The following is a 21,225-nucleotide window of genomic DNA, read 5'->3' on the forward strand; positions in this document are numbered from 1 at the left end:
CCATGACGTTCTGGTCAACGTCCTCTGAACATTTCAATCGTTCTGTTTTTCAGGGTTCTCAAACGCGGATGACACATGTGGCGTGTGTTTAACGTGTGTCTAACACATGACTTAACGTGTGTCTAACACAGGAAAAGCGTGTCTAATCCACGAAAAGCGTGTAACAGCGACCAAATAAGATACCCCTAAAAACCATTAGCGTGTGCAAACGCGTCATTGGGGCGTGACGAGCGTGACTTCAGTTGTTGTTGTGAGTTAGAACAGTGAGCATCATGCCGCCGAGAAGAAAAAAAGTTAGGGCGTGGACTTCAGCAACTAGCGCTGCTAGTAAGAAAGCTAAGCCTCTTTCATCACGAGCAATGTGTTTGGAGGAAAAACAACACCAGGAGGAAGAGCACGTCCGCGATGTCACGCACCATGTCACACCCCCTGGGGATCATAAACACCTTGCAAACCCCAGTGAGGACGATCCGACAAATAGACAAAAGAAGCAGAGAAAGGATTGCAGGATCCTGGATCGGGCTGTAGAGTTTTTCCACGAAAACGAACTGCTGCTTCCTGGATCTTCCATAGTAGCTGCTCTCTACTGCAGCTTAATATTAAATGGACCTTGCTTTTACAAAGCATCGGTTTATATACCCATATGAGTGGAAGTTCGGGAAATGCTCGAATGACGCTCAATGGACACCAAACGACGTTCGTTTCACTTTGGTTACACGCTGTGTGTGCTAAGGGATTGTTCAGTGGGCGTTGACAGGTTGCCAGTGAGTCGTTCACTGCAAAGCAAACGATTAAGTAACAACCAAGTAAAGCTAGAGTTACGACTAACGATAGCCAAACGCGTGCAACGCTCGGCGAACCTTAGTAAAACATTCCACAAACGTTTTGAACGTTCTGCAGCTTTTGAAATTAAACGTTGATGAACGCTGGTCTCGGTGAGAACTTATGTGCATGTTCAAAACTTTTTTTTTCCGGACTGGTGTTCTCCGCCGATTCCCAGCGATCATTGACGTTCACTGGCGTGGAAACAATGCTACTCTGGAGCTATCCCGGCGACCGTAGGCGACTACCGATGTTTCCTCAAACGCTATAGGACGCTGGCCAGAACGTCATGGTGTGACGGGCCCATTAGAACAAGACCTTGTATCAAGTGACATGTTTACTGCGCCATTGGCCCCAAGAAACAGTACATTTTGTCTTGCAGATTGCCTCTTATCACAATTACAGAGTGCATTGTTTTAGGATGAGCAGTATTTTTTTTTCCTCGTTTAAGAAAGATCTCAGTAGTTTTAAACAGGAAACACTTATTTACATAGCAAATTCCAGCTTTTGGAAAGAAAATGTTTCAAGTTCATCTGTGTGCGTGCACATGTGTGTGTATGTTTTTATTTTACTTCACCTCTCCTAAGTTTTCATATCACTTAGAAGAAAAGAATTTTGCAGCGCTCCTCAAACATTCATTTGTATATTTTTAAAGCACGGTCTAACTGTGGTGCAGGCTGTGGCCTGGTCGGAAAAAGTAAATTTCTTCCAAAAGCCATTCCTTTCTGCCGCTGTGCTGCAACGATTATTTTCTCCCAGCCTGTTTATTTACCTCCACCATCTTAAAATTCCTCAGTAGTCCCATCTTGGCTACAAATATTTAGATGAAATGTGACTAAATTTCTATGCTTTGTTGCAGTGATTTACCTTATCACACCACGTTTGTAACAATAGCTTGGAATTCATTTAATTGAATGTGGTTGTTTTGCTTTCTGATCTTATCTCTCATGGGTCAATTTTCTGTTTCCCACCATTTTCAGACCCCTCAGCAATGGGCTTCATCATCTCCCCGTGGTCCCTCCTGCTCATGCCCTCAGGCAACATCTCCTTCACAGATGAGTATGTCACCCAGCAGGACCTGAGAGCATTCACAGCCCCCGAAGTCCTGGAGGGGAGTACCCTGACGTCCGTCTCTGACATAGAGAAGGTACAAAAACATTTGTCCTGCAGGTCATTGGTGTTTAGTATTTCGGCAGCATGTCAGATTCCCAAACAAACGCTGTGGATGACTAGTGTGTGTCGCCACAGACATATCATATTTCAAGTTTTGCCACTTAACCACAATATTTGTCTTTTTTTTGGTCTTGCTTCTTTGTTGAGATTTCTTGAAAGCACATACACATTAATGACACATAACAGAAGGAATACATTTTCACCCTTAAAAGGCCACATCTGAAGTCTGGGGAAATTTAACAATAAGACCTTAAACATGTAACCAAAGACTGCCATCTGCGGTTTGACCTTAGTGGTAACTCTTGCTGGTAAGAACTCGGGTTACCTATGCACAGGTTCAAGGATCTGGCCGGGAACTTCCCAGGTAGAATTTCCACGGGCAGGTGGTCTTTGTGTGCCCCCCTTGATCATGGTCCTTTATATTCAGCCATCTGTCATACAGGTGCCAAATAGCCTGGCGGATCTCACAGAGATCCTCAGCAGGGACTTTCAATGGTGAGCTGTGCCTTATGGGAGGACTATGGCTCACATTCCCTGGACACGTGTGGCAAACCAGCCATGGCTCACCTTCCTTGGGCACAATGTTGACCCTCCAAGGCCAGCAAGGCTTTGGGTGGGACAGTGGATGCACACGGTTATGGGCCTGGCCTGGAGAGACTCTGCGGCCAGTCCCTGCTCGCTTTCTCTGAGCCAAGCAGACAGGACCTCCATAGGAGGCTCTGCCTTAGGAGGCTTTTTTTTTACAGCCAAGGTTTACCTTCCCAGGACATTCTGTTAGACCAAGAACTAGAAAGCTACGAGGAGAGTTGGTCCTTTTTGAAGGAACTGTGGCAGGCTACGGCAGGACCAGACTCAGAAGCGTTGAGGCCACCCATGGCTTGGGGACACTGCAGTCCATAAAAGTTTCATTTTCATTTATTTAAAACAATAAGTAATTTTTAGTAATGTATTGTATTATTATATTTTGTATTTTTAACTATCTTGATGCATCCATTTTAAATGCACGCTTAGTTTGTACATTTGTTTCCTTACCAGATAAAGCATTAGGTTATCGCTCTTCGTGGATCTTAGTGCATTCGCAACAGTCAACTGCCGTGCTTTTTTTTTTTGTTTGTTTTTTTGTTTTTAAACCACACCCCTTCTTTTCGAGGATTTGCCTCCAGTAGAGGAGCTGAAAGCTTGTATGACTGCATTCCCCTCTCTAGCACAGTCCCGCAGACCTCAACACACTTTTGTGCTGAGTCAGTTTTCCACCCCTGGTCCCCGTCTCTGCTCTCCCCTGGAGGCTTTATTTCAGGGCTTGAAAATGTAATCCCCAACCACCCCCCGCCCTCAAACTGAGAGGTGGAGATCCAAGTTTTACTCTCAAAACACCTTTCACTTTGCTGTTTTTATTAAATGTCAAAATTTTCAGAAAACATGTGCAATGTAACATAAAATCATGTGCTCTGGCCTTGAGTAGTTATGTTGCATTTCTTGGCTGTCAGAGAGTTATTCTTTCATCCACCAAAACTAACATTAAGGGGAAGTAAATTTTCTTCCCAGCAGTGAGTAACAGGAGGAATAGGTCCGTTTTGAGGACACTGTCCTTCCAAAATAACAAAACTCCAATATTTTATGGCTTTATTATTGACCTTATGACTTCAGCTCCCAGTTTATAGTGTTGGATGTTTACATCTGTCATATTTGTGTAGTCTTAGTTGTTTATTGTTAATTTGACAAACATTGCTCTTCTCTTTTCCAGATGCACATGTACTCTTTGGGGATGACTCTCTTCTGGGGAGCTGACTATGAGATACCGCAAAGTCAGGTGAATTAAGCCTGCTCGACAGCATGTTGCTTCCTTCTCTGCTTGTCGTAACTTTTGTCTTTGACCTTGTGTCTCTGTGAAGCCGATGAAATTGGGGGAACACCTAAACAGCCTGCTCCTCAACATGTGCGATGATATCACACTGAGTCGAATGTCGCTGCGCACGGTGCTGGACATTTGCAGCAAACACATTCGAAACTCCACATGTGACCCTCCGTTCTCGTATATACGAAAGCTTGTCCGCTTGGTGCTTGGCAGTCTTTCCCAGGTATGTTCATTCCTCAAAGTAGGACAATCATATGGTCCATGTTGTTATCTGCAAAGAGATAAGTTGTAGATGTAACTCCCTGTATACTGGATTTTATGTATTCATCTAAAAATGTGCTTGTTAAATCCACACATTGATATTGTCAAAAAGAGAATTCCCGAAAGTTTGGAAAAAAGAATCTGTATTAAATTTTATCCAGTTTGACTGAAATCTGATTCACAATGGAGCATTTTGGAGCAACAGATCTGAATTTTTTTAGGCTCTTTTACACAAATTAATTCCAGATGTTTTTTCTTCATTGTAAAAGGTATTGGGCAAAGAAGTATAGTATTTTGTAAGGTTCCCCGAAACATACGAGAATTTTCACCGACAATGCCAAAGGACATAAAACAAAAAACAGGGGGGAACATAATGGAGAGAAATTCTCCGCAACTGCCGTGGAGAAAGCAAAAGAGAGCATAAATAGGAGACCACCTTGCTAGAACACGCCTTTATGTGCGTGCGATCTACATATCTGCCACACCTGAATCAAGTGACGAGATGGATGATAGGCACACCGTTACACGATCGACCAAAAGTGCCTCAGGGATCAACTGGTCAATCAGGACACAATGAGCACCCCTGCTGTAGGAAGACTGGACTGAGATTTGAACCCAGGACTTCTTGACGCTAATACCTACTGTGGTGCTTGACTTCATTATTATAAATATATATTTTGTTGAGTTGGCAGCATGTAATGAGTTGCACTCTTCTTCCTCTTTTTAATTTCTACTTTTCCACAATTTTATATAGTTTAATGTTCATTGTATGTCATGTGGGCATGTCCTGGAAGTTTCTGGACTTGGCTTTCATTGGAGGAGCTATTTTGCATCCTCAGGTAGTGATTTCTGCGAATGAGAGTGGAAAATGTCTGTACTTTTGAATTGTTTCCACGTGACTGCGTTAAGCATAGAATTTTGGTGGAGTTGGACTGTCAGTATGGCTGTAAAGAGTGAGACCATGTTGAAATTTGCACCCCAGCGCGGAGTCGTGATTGTATCCCGCAGGAGATTTTGGAAGGAATAAAAATTGATGTTGGAAAGTTCAGAGAAGCTGCAGAGATTATTAGATGACACACAAAAAAATGGATCCAGTCTTTCTATATGTGTGTAAGTCACCACAGCTTTCAACAAATGTGGGTGACATTATACAAACTGTGATCGTGACTTCTTTGATCCCGGCACCCGAATACTGGTTAAATGAGGTATTTCTACACAGCCTGCATTTCAAGTGCCAAGATGAAGGGAGCTGCGGGGGAGTTGGACATTTATGGTTCATTTACAGTTCTACAGTTAGTTATGTTGTGGTTGTTTATAACCACACATTTCTAGTTCTTGTCATCAAAATATCATATGTTGTGTACGCTGTTGAAAAAAAGTCACTGTCCTTTTTGTAAGTAAACATTTAAAGATGCGCAGCTAATTTCAGTTTTTTTTTTCTCTCTGCCCTAAGCTGGACGGTCTGCTGACTGACAGAGAGTCTCTTCCTGAGCGAAGCAAGGAAATTCGGGAGAGGCTAAGGGGGAAAGGCTTGCCTTCAGGTAAGGCGAACACAGATGACCACAAACTGGGGGGAAAAAGAGCAGTGTTTGCTCAGAAGCTCTCTTATCCCATTCTTTATTGTTCTTCTTTGTTGTGGTGAATTCCGCTCTTTAATATCACCTAATAAGGTTAGACATATTCTGTGTCGAAATGTTGCATTGCGATTTTGCTAGTTGCAGTCTCATCCGTGTGAATAGAGTGCAAGTTGTCGAGGAACGTCCAGAATCAGGCTTCGATTTCGGAAAGTATGACCAAATCCTCCCGGTGGTTTTCTGAGAACATGTTTCCAGACCCACGGAAAAGGGAGAGGGAATGCTCAAACATGGCCGCTGTCCCGATTATGTAAGTGTGGCATGGCATTGATTAGAGATGCATATTTTGCAGAGCTCCGAAGGCGCTGCTGCTCCACTGTTTGTGTCCATACTTCGTTTCTGTGAATGAGCAGCGGGTAGCCGCAGGGGAAAGAGTCTCATTGAGTTCTGAAGTGTTTTTCTTCTCAGGGAGCAACTTCCTTTTTAAAATGAATCGTTGTTTATATGTTGTCCATTGACCTTAATTAATTAAATTCTGCTTTGGGGTTTTTATGAGCTTGCTTGTTCTTGGAAAGACCACAGTTTCTAACCCAACTTTTAGAAATTGCCCCCCTTGTTATCTTGCTGCTCATCAATCTACATGTGCATTGATGGGAAGACATCTACTGTAGTAAAAATAAAACAAAGTAAAACTACTCAAGTTTTGAAGACATTTCACTGACATGTAACAGAGACAATAAAAAGTTTTTAATTTCCATGCAAGGCATGTTTTCCAGATCACAAATAATCCCTGAAACAAGCACTTCCTTTTTAAAACAAACATGTAAGTAGACTTCACGCTCATTTTATCAGCCTGATCGGAACCTGCCGATGATTGGCCTTTTTACTGATGCCAACTTACTGCCATCTAATAGAAAACCATTTATTTGTTCTGTCTGTCACTATGCTCTACTGTCATAGATAAAGATACATTATTTATTGTAAATAGATTTTTAGAGCAATTAAGTACATGAGTGCATATACAGGAAATGAACAGGTCATTTAAATAGACATTGCTATGTTGTAATCGTTTCTTTTTTTTTTTTTTTTTTAACTTACTGATCAGCCCCAAAACCCATGATTGTGTAAAGCCTAGTAGGAAGTGTAATTATCCCAGTGTATAAACAGTCCTTCACACAAAGATATTAGAGTTCACCGCTACGCCCATGCAACCTCTGTTGCTAACCAAAACAGTAACACTTACCAAGGCACTAAACTGTTCTCTGCAGTGCATTGAACGTTTGTATGTGTATGAATATTGTCTGTGCAGTTGTTCGTCATACAACTGATTCCATCAATTTATAGAGACTAGTGGCTAATCAAAACACCAGCACCTTATTACATATGTATACATTAATTAAAGTGTTGCGACTTGTATGATTCCTTGTGCAATATTGAATATGGCTGCTAAGATTTTCCCATTTTCAGGCATTGGTACACAATAAAAACACAAAATCAGGTCAAGATTTTTTTTTTTTTAAGTAATCCTTTAGGTGCTCGCTGAGCTGAAATCTCTCACTCATTATGAATTTTCAACCTTAGCACAAATGCAAGCTTTAAGGGGATTCAACTGTGGAAATTTCCCTCCAACACTTTTTATCCACCATGATGTTGTTTTTTTAATAAATTGCAATTTATTAAGTTGGAACTTTGCCTTTGATGCCCTTCTAGGAAGGAGTGCAGCCCCGAGGGTGTTGGAGCGCTACCGGGCCAGGACTCAGGAGCAGAGCTCTCTCAACCGGGGCCTCAGTCGCTCCATGGGCTCCTTGTCGGTGCAAGACATCATGAGGGGAGATGAGGGGGCCACACTGCAGTATCCTAACTGTGACTATCACCGCGACTCTGAATGTCCCGGTGAAATGTCCCCCATGCTTGTCTCACTCCAGCACCAGCACTCCTACCCCTACTTGCACCCCCTTCATCCCCAGCAAAAAGGGCGACCTGTGGAACTGGACCGCAGGTCTTTACCCTTCCATAGCGTAGACCTGAGGGCAGCTCATACCAGGAAGTCCTGGGCTTCCTCTGTGGACTTGGCCTGCATCGACCCCGAAGCCCTTCGATTCGGAGCCCTGGAGGACGCGCGGCGAGGCAGTAACGCTTTAAGCACACAAACTATCGGCAGGATCAAATCACCATTCAGTGCATTCAGAGAGAGGGACTATCGCTACTTTGAGTTTGGTGGGCTGAAGAGCCGGATTGCCCATCACCTCTCTACCCCATCAGTTGGCTCAGGCCTGCCAGGTGCCTATGACCGCATCAAGGAGAGGCAGAGGAAATTGCAGATGCTACGACAAGCGGTGGATGGTAAGTCAATCAAGTTTAATCTTCAGTCTTTAACTACTGGTGACACTGATAAGTGAGAAGTAGTAATTTATATCGGAACCCCCTTTGTCAAGGGTTAGGCATCCATCATCTATTCCATGAAACCTGTTGACTCCACGAAGACTGAAAATTCAGCCCCTGTAGCTGCTTTAATTTATTTACTTATTCAGTTTCCATACCATTTATCCTCACTCGGGTTACTGGTGTGCTGGAGCCTATCCCAGCTGACTGATTCACCCAGAATTAGCTGGGCTAGGCTCCAGCACGCCCACGACCCTAGTGAGGCTAAGAAATGAATGAAAGAATGAACTCATCCTTTGAAGACCGTGATCAGACACCCAGTGGTGAGGGACACAGGAATTGTATCTCTCTCTATCAGTGTTTTTAGCCATTTTGCTTTTAGCATGCTTACATGCTTTTTTGATTAGAATCTACTTGGTATATTATTGTACTGAACCCTTTTCTGACTTCTCAGTAAGCTCACAGCTTTTCTCTTTGCCATTACTGGTACCGTTTTGTGGCAACATCATAAAAATCCCTTTTAGCCAATCGGATGCCATGAAGATGCTACGTAATAGCTAATGGGAGAGCAGCTCTATCACACCACACAAACCAAAATACAGGATGATAACGTTCAGTGGAATTTGGGGGGTGCAAATCAAATGCCTATTTTCTCCTTTTGTATCCTAAATTTTTCTTTGTACCTAGAGAATATTTTTCCGGGGAGGCGTTTCATAACCTGAATTTTTCGTTACTAGAGACATTCATAAGCAGAGGTACCACGGTAAATAAATAAAATATACATTACAATGGATTTGATAAATTCCTGTACTCATGCCTTTAACTGGACACAGTGTAGTGTTTCCAGTGATTTAAAAAAAAAAATAATACTTATGAACACAAAAAAGCAATTGGTAGTCATTTTAGTGCTGTTAAATTTCTGTTATCCAGAACAAATACTATTTCGGTTGAGTTTGTATGTGTACACTTCTTCTCAAAGAACTGATGAAGAGCCATCAATAAAACACAACCATCCAAACCAGGGCATATATCACTTTCACCAGGCCGTAAAAGAAGAGACTGCGTGGCAGCACCGATGGGGAGGTGAAAATTACACCAGAGGGCCATCCATCTTGAACTCCTACGTGCGCAAGTTTTTTTTTGTTTTTTTTTTTGGGCTGTTCGATGCAGCGTTGAGTTCGTGTGAGTCACTCATACAGAGCTGTCCAAGTTGCTCCTTCTAATTACAGGCCTACTTAATTCTAGCCTACAGGGCTCCGTCATACATATAACGCGTCCTTGCTGCATTCTGTTTTTTCATCAACACTGCATATTGATGTGGATCACACAGACTAGGAAGCATCTTTAGAAGCACAACCAACTTATTTGTTGAACCAAAAGCATTAAGCTGTTTTTTTTCTCCTCTCAGCATTTCTAAGAAGTTCTTTGTTTCGGTTTGTCCGCCAGCTGTGCTGAGTCACATGTTGACAAAGAAGTCTGCTGCCCATTTGTAGATTTCATTCTTCTCTCTTTCATAAAAACATAAAAGGCCTTCTTCGCTTCTCTTCCTTTGCCTCCTCTCAGTGCTCGGGCAGCTATTTTCAGGGTACTGGAGCCACAGAGCAATGCCTTCCTCGGCTGTGGTTCTCCTTCTGTACCGCGGGTAACACGTCCCTCCCTTCTCTCCTCCCTCCTTTTCCTTCTTTGCACGCAGTTTTATTTTATTTTGTTCAATGGGAGAGAAACCTCTGCTCATGTATCAGCACTAGAACCCGAGTTTATGCCCAGATTCCACCAATCTTTTCAGTTTGCTTGGTACCAAAATAAGTAGATGGGAAAAAGAGTCTTTCGCTTATAATTTTCATTGTGGTTCATACAAATATTCAGACTCACCACAACCAGTTTGTCCTCTATTTGTGTCTGCTAACTGTGCAAGCTTTAAGCTTCTTCTTATTTGACTATCATTAGGTTTAACGTCACAATCACGGAGTCTGGCTTTTTTTAAGTCAGTGTTGACCACATCCATAAGGATTTGCCATCATAAATACTGAACTTGATGATTATTTGCCCTGACCCTTTTTCAATCAACATGATCGATGTGGAAAAAAGCACTCTGAACACCCCACCCGCCATAGAATTAGCTCGTAATTAGGGATACAAATCGAAAACCGGGGCTGCTCATTTCTCATACAATGGGAAATGTATGCAATAGGAAAACAATCTATACCTGGTGGATTTAAAGAAATATGATATTCTGGGGGGAATGATGAAAGAAGTTCACTTTTGACTGTTCTCAGTCTCTGTTCCAACTTGTTTGAACATCGAGATATTTCATCTTGTAAGGTATGCAAAAACTGCATTGAACTTTCTATCCTGCCCAGCTGGCAGAGCTGACACCATAGGATTGATGTCAAGCACAACTGGCCATTTATTGGTCAAATTGATGAACGATCTTATTAGTACCAATTGATACAAAACTAAAAATGACAAGTTTATCTTAATACACACATGCACAGTCCCCAACAGCGATGCTGGTAACATGTGACTCCAAAATTCTGCCATTTTAAGTGACTCTGAATTCAGTAGCATTTGACCGTTCACACAGCCTGCTGATTTCTAGGTAAGCAGGAAAAAATCAATTTGGAGGTGATTGATGATTCTACAATATGCAGTGAGTGTGCGGTGCCAAAAAAAAAGTGCAAATAAATACACAATTCCACAGCAATTTTCATTTTCCTTTGTAAAAAGTGCATTTGATTATTTTCATTTTATTTACATACAAGAATACAGTTTTACCAGCGTGTTAAGTTAAGTGCGTAATGCCTCATGGTTGAATTATTCATTCTGAAGTGGGTAGGTGTAGATGGGTGGAAATCGGTCATGGAGTTTCAGGGTTGACTCACACAAGGACTTACGATACTTGCCTTAAATAATATTTACAATAAAAAATGAGAAGTTTCAACTTTGTCTGTAGTCCGGACTGTGAGCAAGTTGAACGCGCTTACACGGTTGACATCAAGAAATGAAGTGCTTCTGCACCTCCCCCACCTCCCTATAAATTACCCACAACTTTGCAACTTATGTCGTTATTTAATCTTGTCACCTTTTCTCGCTCTTCGCATCACAACGCTGTGTGTTTGTGTATATCCCGAATATCAAACCTTTAACGTTTCCATACACACACAGTTATCTTCATGGACCACAATTGGCATCCATCTTGCAGTTAAGAGTCTTTAAAGAAGTGTACTGAGTGGTGTGGTTGTTTACATTTAGGTACATACTATGCTCGTTTAGGTACAGTACATGATATGCTGTGTCGGCATGTCAAATCTGCACTAAGTTGCTCATTTAATGCTCCTTCAACTACACTAATTTAAGTTATTAGTTGAGCACATCATTCTGTCATTTATGTACAGTAGCATACATTACAAAGTAATGGGTATGGTTCGGTTCATGCTTTTTTTTGTCTCCTGTGGATAAGTAGTATTCCTGCCACTTGGCAACTGCTGAAAGTAACTAAAAGGTTTCTTTTTTTCTCACTTATTTTTTAAATCAAGTTATCACTAATGTGACTAAGTTACTTTTTAGCTAAAGTAATAAATGAAGTATTTAAGTTACTTTTTCAAGGTAACTGTGGCAACACTGATCTACACGTATCTGCAGAACTTTTTTTCTTGCTGCCAGTATTCTAATCTATGTAAGTAAATCCAGAAGCTCTTCGTCCTTCACCATTGGTGTTGTTCAATTAACTCATTTTGACATATTTGTTCATTGTAGTGTGGTTTTTGCAGTTCCCTATAGTTTGAAGTAGGTGGCTAGAATTAATTAAGATTAACACAAAGGATAATTCACGAGGTTTCTTTTTACTGTTAGCTTCTCCAATAGGATGTGACCTTCAAATGCCACCTTCTTTTCAAGGATGCATTGCTGTCCTTCATCCCGAGATTCTTTGCATGCCACTGCTCAGTCCTAAAACACATTTCAACAAGATACCACGTTTGAACATCCCATGCCAACCTTGGTAATGCCCACACGGGATTGCAAAATAAGTGTGGGGGTGACAAAACTGGGATATCTCAAAACGCTGGACTGTTATAATTGATGTGGCTCTCAGGGGTGTCTTCCAAGTGACACTCACCAATATTCCACCGTGGTGGAGCTAGTATTAGAGCTGGGATGACAAATAATCGCTTTTCCTTCCCTGTTGTTTTGAAAGTGATGTCACTGTCTCACAATTATTTTGGAGCTGACATCTGATGTTGTGATACCGGCTCGCTATGTAAGATCACATGAATAGCAGACTTTTGCAGTATCTCTCGGCTAAGGCCACTGGGACTCCTTCGTTTTTGACAGTTTTGTTCCGTTTCTGTAACTTTAATTTGTTCAGCGAACACATTATTGTCACTAGCGTATGCTAACACTGTAGTAAAGTTATAACTACAGTAAGTTGATTTTTCGAAAACTTTTGTAGGTAACGAAATGAAACAGTCTAATGCAGATATAAGTACAGTGGTAACTGAATGTGCATTGGTATGACGTATTCTTATGCTGCTGTACAAATTGGGTCATTGGGTCATGTCTGTCCTTTATTGGAACTGTCATAAACTTAAGGACTAGCTGTACGCAGTTCGTAGTGCTTGGCATCCTGCACGAGATCACGGTATGACATACAAAACAGTGCAGGATTTTTGGGCTGATCACCCAGTTAGTAAAAAAACGAGAACCAGTAACCGATTCGATCGCAAGATGAAGCAACGTGTCAATTGAAAGGACTTGTTCATTTACTTGTTTTACTTGTGTACTGTTTTATGCGTATCTTCAAAAATATCTTGTCTGGTAATTTTTTCCAATCACGCAGGTCAAACAAACCATTACAACATGAGAAATAATGAGTGATAACGGACTGTAATTCAATTACTTTATTCTAATTAAGTTACTTCACACACGGAATCGTTCATGATTCGACAGAACCCTACTACAACTGCACTAGCTTGCTAGGCTACATTATATTTTGTTGCCTGCTTGCGAGCCATATTAAACTATAAAGTACATGAACATACCTCAAGCAAGCCTTGAATGAAAGTCCTCTCCTGAGCACCAGTGACCGCCAGTACACGTTTTTCCCCATGTTCTACTTAGAATACACATGGCGCAATCGATTGTTGTTGTCATGGCCGTGGTAACGACTGTATCTAGTCGTGTTTGAGTTGACAAGATAAAGACTGGATGCTGTGGTATACAAGATTTTATTACAGTAGTCTGACATAGTGCAATTGTGAAAGACCAAATTTGTCCTATAGCCTGATCTGGGCATTACATCTTCTCTGTCCCACACTGCCAACATATATATATTTTTTTGTTCAATAACTTTTGGCTATCAGATATTTAGTCTCAACGGACACCCAACAAGGCTAAAAATAAAACAGCTTTTAGATACAAATATAATGTACACGCTGAAAACGCGGACTAAACGTTTTATGTGGAGCCGATCAATATCAGTGATTGGATTGGCGAATTGACATTAAAGACTGTAAGCATAAAATACTAATTATCAGCAGGTCAGATTGGTGATAAGTCTAGTGACAAGTTCAAATAAACTCAGTTAAATTTTGGCTTTTATGTATCTTTTGGCCCGCTAAATGAATTTAATATGACAAACGTGTGGATCAGCCCAGCTCAAATATGTCTTATTCCATCTCCAGTATGGTGTGAATGGTTCTTTAGCAGTGGATCATCCCCTGTGTGTGTGTTCCTTGGCTTCTTCTCCGTTCTCCGCCTCTTACTCCTCTTTCTTGTTTCCTGCAGGAAAGTGATGGCGCAGCAGTGGTCAGTGCTCTCAGGTTTCACCCACAATGCATGCAATCTCTCTGTGAACATGTGTAGCTCACTATTGATTAAACATTGTGTGTTTGTGTGTGTGTGTGTGTGTGTTTGCTTGTGCATGGGCATGTTTATACCTGATCCCTTACATCTTCCACTATAGCAAAGCACACACACACGCACACACTCCTCAACACAAGGTGTTTCAATCAGTAGATCCTATTCCAAGCAAATCTGGAGCCTTTAATTGGAGTCATGTGTAGCGGATGAGGGAATTCCAAACGTTATTGGACTTTTCCGGCACTTGGCAGCAGGTCATGTGGATCAGAGAAGCGGCTGGTCCAGTTAGGACAACAATATAGAACAGGAAGCGATGCATGAAGGTACAACCCTTTCGATTGTCCTAATTGTCTGTCTGTCACTTTGACTGGCTGACACCAGTAAAAGATTAAAGAGGTTGTTTTGTGTGTGTGTGTGTGTGTGTGTGTGTGTGTGTGTGTGTGTGTGTGCTTGTGCTTCTTAAACAGCTGCTCTGAAGACTTATAAGCTTTGTAAGCATTTTGCATTCATCTATTTTTCCGCACCACTTATCCTCACTATGGTCCTAGGGGTGCTGGAGCCTATCCTTGCTATCTTTTGGTGAGAAGCGGGGTACACCTCGATCTGGTCACCAGAAAATTGCAGAGCACATGCAAACAACCGATCATTCACATTCACACCGATGGGAAATTCTACCATGCGTTGTTTTGGGATGTGGGGAAAAACTGAGTAGAAAATTTGCTGAAATTATGATTTTTCTTACTACAATTTAGGTTACGTCGCTGCTGTAGGAACAAAACTGTGTCATAATTCGATGGCCACTTGATAGTCTTTGTGCTTTCCGTTCACCACCTTACCAAGGGCTAATATAAACAGGATGTGGTGAAGTAAATATTGGCCATGTTAGCCACTCTGGCGAATCTAAATCGCCTTCATCAAAAACCTTTCCTAGTAAAAGTTAAGCCCACAGATTCTGCTTTGTGTTCAGGGTGTTAGTGGTTTAGTTTTTACCCTCCTTTGTAATGTGTTTTAATTTGTCACCGAGTGTGGACTCAGGAGAGCTGCCGTTTAGCCACTGCTGACTAAGTAGACTGGCTCACTGAGTTTTGCAGCTGCAGGGTGCGTCGGGGAAACTAAGACCCAATGCCACCTGGTGCCTAATTGAACCGTATTAGCGCAGGGTATATTTGAAATGTTGATTGTCACTGCGTCCTGCAATTCATTCACATTAATTCTTGCAGCTACTGTATGTAGCTGCCTTCCTCATAAATGCATGCGCCACTTTGGTTGGCATTCCACCATCACCACACCTCCACCAAAGTCATCATAACTTGAGTTCATTTTTGACAAAAGATGAATTATGTAATTCAGACCACTTTGTCCTGCTTTCATTAAATGTAGTTATAGAATACTTTTACTTTTTAGAATTTGAGAAAATTTTCCAATTTCCTGAGCTGGTCAAAGTCCTCAAGATCTTTCTTGAGGATTATTAAATAAGTACCTTAAATAATTTCAACATGTTCTATGTGTAACTAATAAGAAGTTGAATCAACATTTAATGTTCTACCATTTCAACCGCTTGAGAAATATTTTTTGGCTGTATCCAATGTCGTGTTGGGTCATACTATAGAATTAAATTGTCTTGTTTGGTGAACCATGGGTGGAACAGTGGTTGACTGGTTGGAGGGCCTGCCTCACAGTTATTAGAACCGGGGTTCAAATCCTGGCCCCATCTGTGTGGCGTTTGCATGTTCTCCCCATACCTGCGTAAGCACTCCGTTTTCCTACCACAGCCAAACAACATGTATGGTAGGTTAATTGATGACTCTAAATTATCCAGAGGTGTGAATGCGAGTGCAAATGATTGTTTATATGTGCCTTCCGATTGGCTGGCATCCAGTTCAAGGTGTGCTCCACCTTCTGCTCGAAGATGCCTGGCATAGGCTCCAGCAGTCCTGCAACCCTTGGGAGGATAAATGGCTCATAAAATGGATGGAGGGACATCAGTGAATTATGCAGATCAACATGACAAAAATCGCATATTAAATCAGAATCGCATTATTTGTTCAAAAAGACACCCTTGCAATTAGAATATTTTCCCAAATCGTTTGCCCTAGTTCTGATTGATGACGAGGGAGTTTTGATCGTGCCCACATCGTTACAAGCTTTTTGGCTTCCCAATGACGAGGGGTGGATAAGTGTGACTCAAGGTTTAGCCACATAAATGTGATGCTCTGGCAACGCAACTGTGACAAGCAGATTTTTATAGATTTTGCCATTAGCCAACAGTACGTTAGAGGTTTCATGACCCAGTGCCAACCATGCCTCTGTAAAATAAACTTTACAGGTAACATTTGGAACAACATTGCTGTTTCCACTTTTGTCGTCATTACAGTCTCCTTACATGAAGGATTGCATGACTCCATATTGACCTTATCATCATTAATTAAGAGAACAATTTGAAACTCATACATTAATTGTTGATAATGACATTAAGATCCACTTAACACTTCAGTTCTGTTGTATTGAGTAGTCAAGGGGTGGGACAGAGATGTGCTTTTGCTGCTGTGCTATCTCTATGTGGCAATAAGTCTTACTTATTGAGCTGTGAAATTTCATGACATTTGCTTGCATCTTGTCTCAATTCTCTGGCATACATAAAAAGCTGAACATTTACCTAAATATTCTTGTACTGCCAAATAACTCATGTATCCAATTGTTGTGGTCCTCTGTGGAGGAAAACATATACGAAAAATTTCCCCAGGCCTAAACCAGAATAAGGCTACGGTATTTATAAGCATACTTGTGACTGCTTTTGTTGAAGTGTCTTGGAAATTTCCTCACATACTGTACTTACCGGTAATTGCAACTTAACCCACTGTAACATCCTCATTCCTTGCCCTTTCCGTGCACCCATGGGAATGCATGCTTGCTGAAAAGCACTTCAGAGAACCAAATGATTGATTTGAATGCAAACTATTAATTCGATACTCACTCTTCACCATTTCCAACTACAAAAATCCCCAAGGTCCTTTGCTTGTTTAAGAGCTGAAGGCTGAAATGATCGAGAAAAATAAAACTGGAAAATTTCTGCGCTACCATTGTTGGTAGTTGCAGGTTGAGCCAAAAGCTAATGTATGTCAGAAACTGTAATAAATCAATCATCATGATTGGGCAGGACATTTGGGGCTGAGACTAATTTCATTTTACAATTGGGAGAGGCAAATGTTTTACAGAAGGGAAGTATAGTAAATGCATTTGCTGCACTTTTAAGAATGTCTCTTGTTTTAGACAGCATCTTATTTGAATACTTTTCAGCACTGGTACGGAAGTGGTAGGGAGGACCAGTGTTGGTTATAGTAATACTAGTTGTCGTAAATGGTTGGTCATAATACAAGTAGTTGTGGTAGGTAATTGCAATGGAATTAGTAGAGGTATTGTTAGGGGTGGTAACAGTTTTAGAAGTAGTGGTGGTCATAGCTTTGGTGCTAGTAGTAGTGGTAATATTTGTGCTCGAAGAAGCCATCAGGTCACGTTTATTTCTATATAGCTGTGAATCACAAAAGCGCCTCAAAGGGCTTCACAGGCCCACATTTGGCAATGACTGACAACATCCCCTAATCTACCCCCCCCCCCAATTCAGGTAATATTGGTAGGAGTGATAATGGTACTAGTGGTGGTGGTAGGAAAGGTGGTAGTATAAACAAAATGTAAATAAAAACAGAATATTTGACAAAAACAGATTTGGATCTTTTTCAACCCATATTCATTTGTGTAAACTACAAAAAGAAAATACTTAATGTTCAAATTGATGAACATTATTTTTATTTTTAGCAATTATTCTGTCATTTTGAAAATGATGCGTACAATTTGGGTTTGTAATAGGAGCAGCAATTTTAGTTAGTGGTTGTGATGGTGGTGTTTTTTTTTTAATGTCTAGTGTTATCAGAGATTACAATGATAAGCTTGTCCAATAGAAGTAGTGATAGAGTTAAGAATGGGTGCATTGTTGTGGTTTATAGTTTGTCAGTGACATTGTTTCACCCAGAGAAAACGTGATGTTAAAAAACAAACCTGAGTAATGACTTGGGAATGCCATGCATTTAACTTCCTCTATGTGAACCCAGAGTGATACTGAAGAGCAGGACTTTCAAGTTTTGAACGACTCATCGGGGTTGAATTTGTTTCACTTGCACCTGTACAGTATTTGCCCTACACGTTCAGCCAGTGGGGCAAGACAACGCATGACAGGCATGCATGCTTAAGCGTTTCCTCCATTCATGTTTAGCATACGATGACGAAGACACTCTACTGTTGTGCGCAGGGTACATTCTTTTAACACACCAACCATCCAAGTCCTTGAAAAAAATAGTATTGCAAAAGTGCGAAACAAAAAGGTAAATGGGGATCCCCTTGTGTGATGCTGTTTAATATTAATCAATTTTGCACCCTCAGAACCGACTCTCACCCACCACCGGCACCACAGTGATTACAGTTCCTCCAGTGAAAGCCCCTCGCTTGCCTCCTCTGATCCTGACTGCAAGCAAGGTAAACAATCAAGATGGCTAACATTTAAGGCCATCCATGTTTTCAACCGAAATTACCTTGAATAATATAGGATCAAATGTGTTGATGAAGGTAGGTTGCAGGGTGCAATGTGGGTACAGGGAAGTTTTTCATGCTCCTCTTTTCATGTCATCCACAGGGAAGAAAACGACTGACTCAAGACGATTTGGCTCTCAGCTGGCACTCTCCTCAGAACACGACTCCCTGTCCGTGACCAGTCACAACACGCAGAGGCACAGGTAAAATGAGCCACCGGGCAACTTGTCACAATATATATCAGAAGCTCTAACTTGGAACGTTCCAAGAATATTGGGGAGGAAAATTATGCTCGAGAAAGCATTCAGCATGTTCAGTTCTGTGAGCATTTCAAGGAATCATTCTTGGTTTGTGTTTGTCTTCTTTTTTTGGAGGGAATACCACTACAGATAGGAAACAATGCTAGCTTCTTCTTCTTCTTTTCCTTTCGGCTTGTCCCGTTAGGGGTCGCCACAGCGTGTCATCTAGCAAAGCAATAAAAGTGTCATTATAGCCACATGAAAAAAAAATTAGCAAAACATAAGTAAACATCTGGGTGTTCAATACAATTAATTAAATAGTAGAAGTCTCTCTCACTCTCTCACTTCCTGTTTCTTTCACTCTTTGGTATTAGCATTTATCTATTACATTATTATTCTGTTTATCATAAAGTATTTAGTATAATCTTGTAAATTACATAAGAAGATGGATGGATGGATGATGGATGATGGATGGATGGATGGATGGATGGATGGATGGATGGATGGATGGATGGATGGATGGAGGGAGGAACACGTTAAAATAAGTGTGTACATTATTAGTTGTAGTTACTATTAATAGATTTATTTAATGATCTTAAATATTTATATAAACACCATCTTGTACCCTCTCCATCCCATGGACTCAAAGTTAGTTGTTTAAAAATAAAATTCCCCTTAATTTTCTTTCCATTTTTGCATTGGAAAAAAATGGAAATTGAAATTATATGTGCCATACAATCTTTGTACAGCTGATTTTCTTGTAATATTTTTCATGCCATGGAAGTGATTTACTTAAGGTTTGCATGTACAAAAAACGGGCAGAAACTTCATTTCACATTCAAACAGATGTAGATGCAGATACACTAACAGGACAGCACTAGGTTTGTGTCTGCCCCAAAAAAAATGTTGTGCACTTCATTTTGAGCGTTGTGGGAGGAGTTGATCCAAATAGATTAATTTAGCATGTGCAGTGTGATTTCTCAAAGGTGAGACAAATTGTGCTGACTGATTTTTGCATCTATAAATACCATGTCTGAAAGGCAGGTGAAAACCAGTATGCAAACCGGTGCCAGCGTAGCACTATCAAAATAAAACAGCTGGGAGAAATTTTCCACTCATGTACACATTTTTGAATTGCCATCAGAAACTATTGCAACATATCACCGATTGAGCAATGCAATTTTTGATCTTTTTAATGATCTATGGGCTGCGAGTCACAAGTAGTCGTGCCACGTCACCTTTGACACAACTTCTTTCAACTTTACTTCTGCAACTGGGTCATATGCACTGTGACAATCGGAGTTGGCCTATCCCTGAACAGTTTTCCGAGTGTTGCGTAATAACAAACGTGATTGAGACAGACCGGGCTGGTGAATGTTTGAATTAAAGGTGTGACGGACTGCCAACTGTTCGTTGCACATGGAGCATCACAAAAAAAAGATCAGTAACGATGGTAAAAGTTTTAAATTCAAAGGTCTCCACAACTTTTCCACCTTTTGCCAACATTGAAAATGCAATTTAGTGTCCACTGTTAAGCGATCTTAGTAAATTATTCATAGCACATCGTTCAACAGCTTTTGCAGTCTGTTAGAGCAAATGCCCAATTTATCACATTTTGGAATCCTTTTACATCAGGCCTAAACTGTCACACAAGCGTAAAAGACATTTACCACTAAAAGTAAAACACCCATTAATGTGCCATGCTTTATTTGACCTCAGGGGGATATTTTCTGCTGAAAATAGCGGTCCAATTTCCAATTGTACAACATCAGCGTGTATATGTTAGATTAAAATGTCTTGTGAAAGGATTTTTCCACCTGTGCTACAATCCCTCCATGGGGCTGGTGTGTGGCAGATAAGAATACACAAATGCCCACACGCCGAGTGTAGCACAGCTGTGTCAGCCCCCATGCTTGGCCAGTGAGGTCATCATCGGATGTAGCTTCTACATTGAGCAGCCTCTATCGCTCTGATCTACTGGTATTACATAGTGGAGCTCCCTACTGCTTGCAGGATAACAATGTTTTCAATTTGTTACATGCCACGACACTTACTCCTCAGGTACCATGAAAGTTTTGTCATGTTTTAATTTTAATTTGTTTTATTTTTTTTTTAAACTTTACTGTTTTCAGTTAATTTCATATCCGCACTGCTTTATTAGCAGTCACAATAAAAGTGTAGTTTATTTTACCAGTTACCAGCTGTATTATAGCACAGTATATTACATTAATTGACCCATTTTTTTTGTGCTGTACAATTTCAATTGAATTTCTTTCTGGACACCAAGTACTTTTTTTCATGTTTTTTCATTTTATCTTCTGTTCATTCATTAGTTTTTATAATTATTTTGCGTTAATTTCTGTCTAAACCATTTCTTGTATTAATGTAATACTTTTTTTTTACTTGTTAGATTGTTCCATAGCACAGCAAGAAATTTATTATTTTTTACTTTGTTTTTTTGTACTGTACTTTTTTACAA

The 21,225-nt window shown here is 40.7% G+C and overlaps 1 protein-coding gene across 4 annotated transcripts in view; it reads left to right on the top strand.

Annotated features, from left to right (window-relative positions):
• The window catches only part of ptpn13 (protein tyrosine phosphatase non-receptor type 13), a 62,841-nt gene that overhangs the window by 15,079 nt on the left and 26,537 nt on the right, over nucleotides 1-21,225 (top strand). For all 4 annotated transcript variants that reach the window (XM_061801153.1, XM_061801155.1, XM_061801156.1 and 1 more), the window contains exons 3-9: nucleotides 1,803-1,969; nucleotides 3,740-3,805; nucleotides 3,888-4,073; nucleotides 5,565-5,652; nucleotides 7,396-8,028; nucleotides 18,361-18,453; nucleotides 18,611-18,710. In XM_061801153.1, the coding sequence (XP_061657137.1) occupies nucleotides 1,803-1,969; nucleotides 3,740-3,805; nucleotides 3,888-4,073; nucleotides 5,565-5,652; nucleotides 7,396-8,028; nucleotides 18,361-18,453; nucleotides 18,611-18,710 (1,333 nt within the window). The remainder of the gene's footprint in view (nucleotides 1-1,802; nucleotides 1,970-3,739; nucleotides 3,806-3,887; nucleotides 4,074-5,564; nucleotides 5,653-7,395; nucleotides 8,029-18,360; nucleotides 18,454-18,610; nucleotides 18,711-21,225) is intronic.

Source organism: Syngnathoides biaculeatus, chromosome 17 (genome assembly GCF_019802595.1).
Source record: "Syngnathoides biaculeatus isolate LvHL_M chromosome 17, ASM1980259v1, whole genome shotgun sequence".
In the NCBI taxonomy this organism is placed as follows: Eukaryota; Metazoa; Chordata; class Actinopteri; order Syngnathiformes; family Syngnathidae; genus Syngnathoides; species Syngnathoides biaculeatus.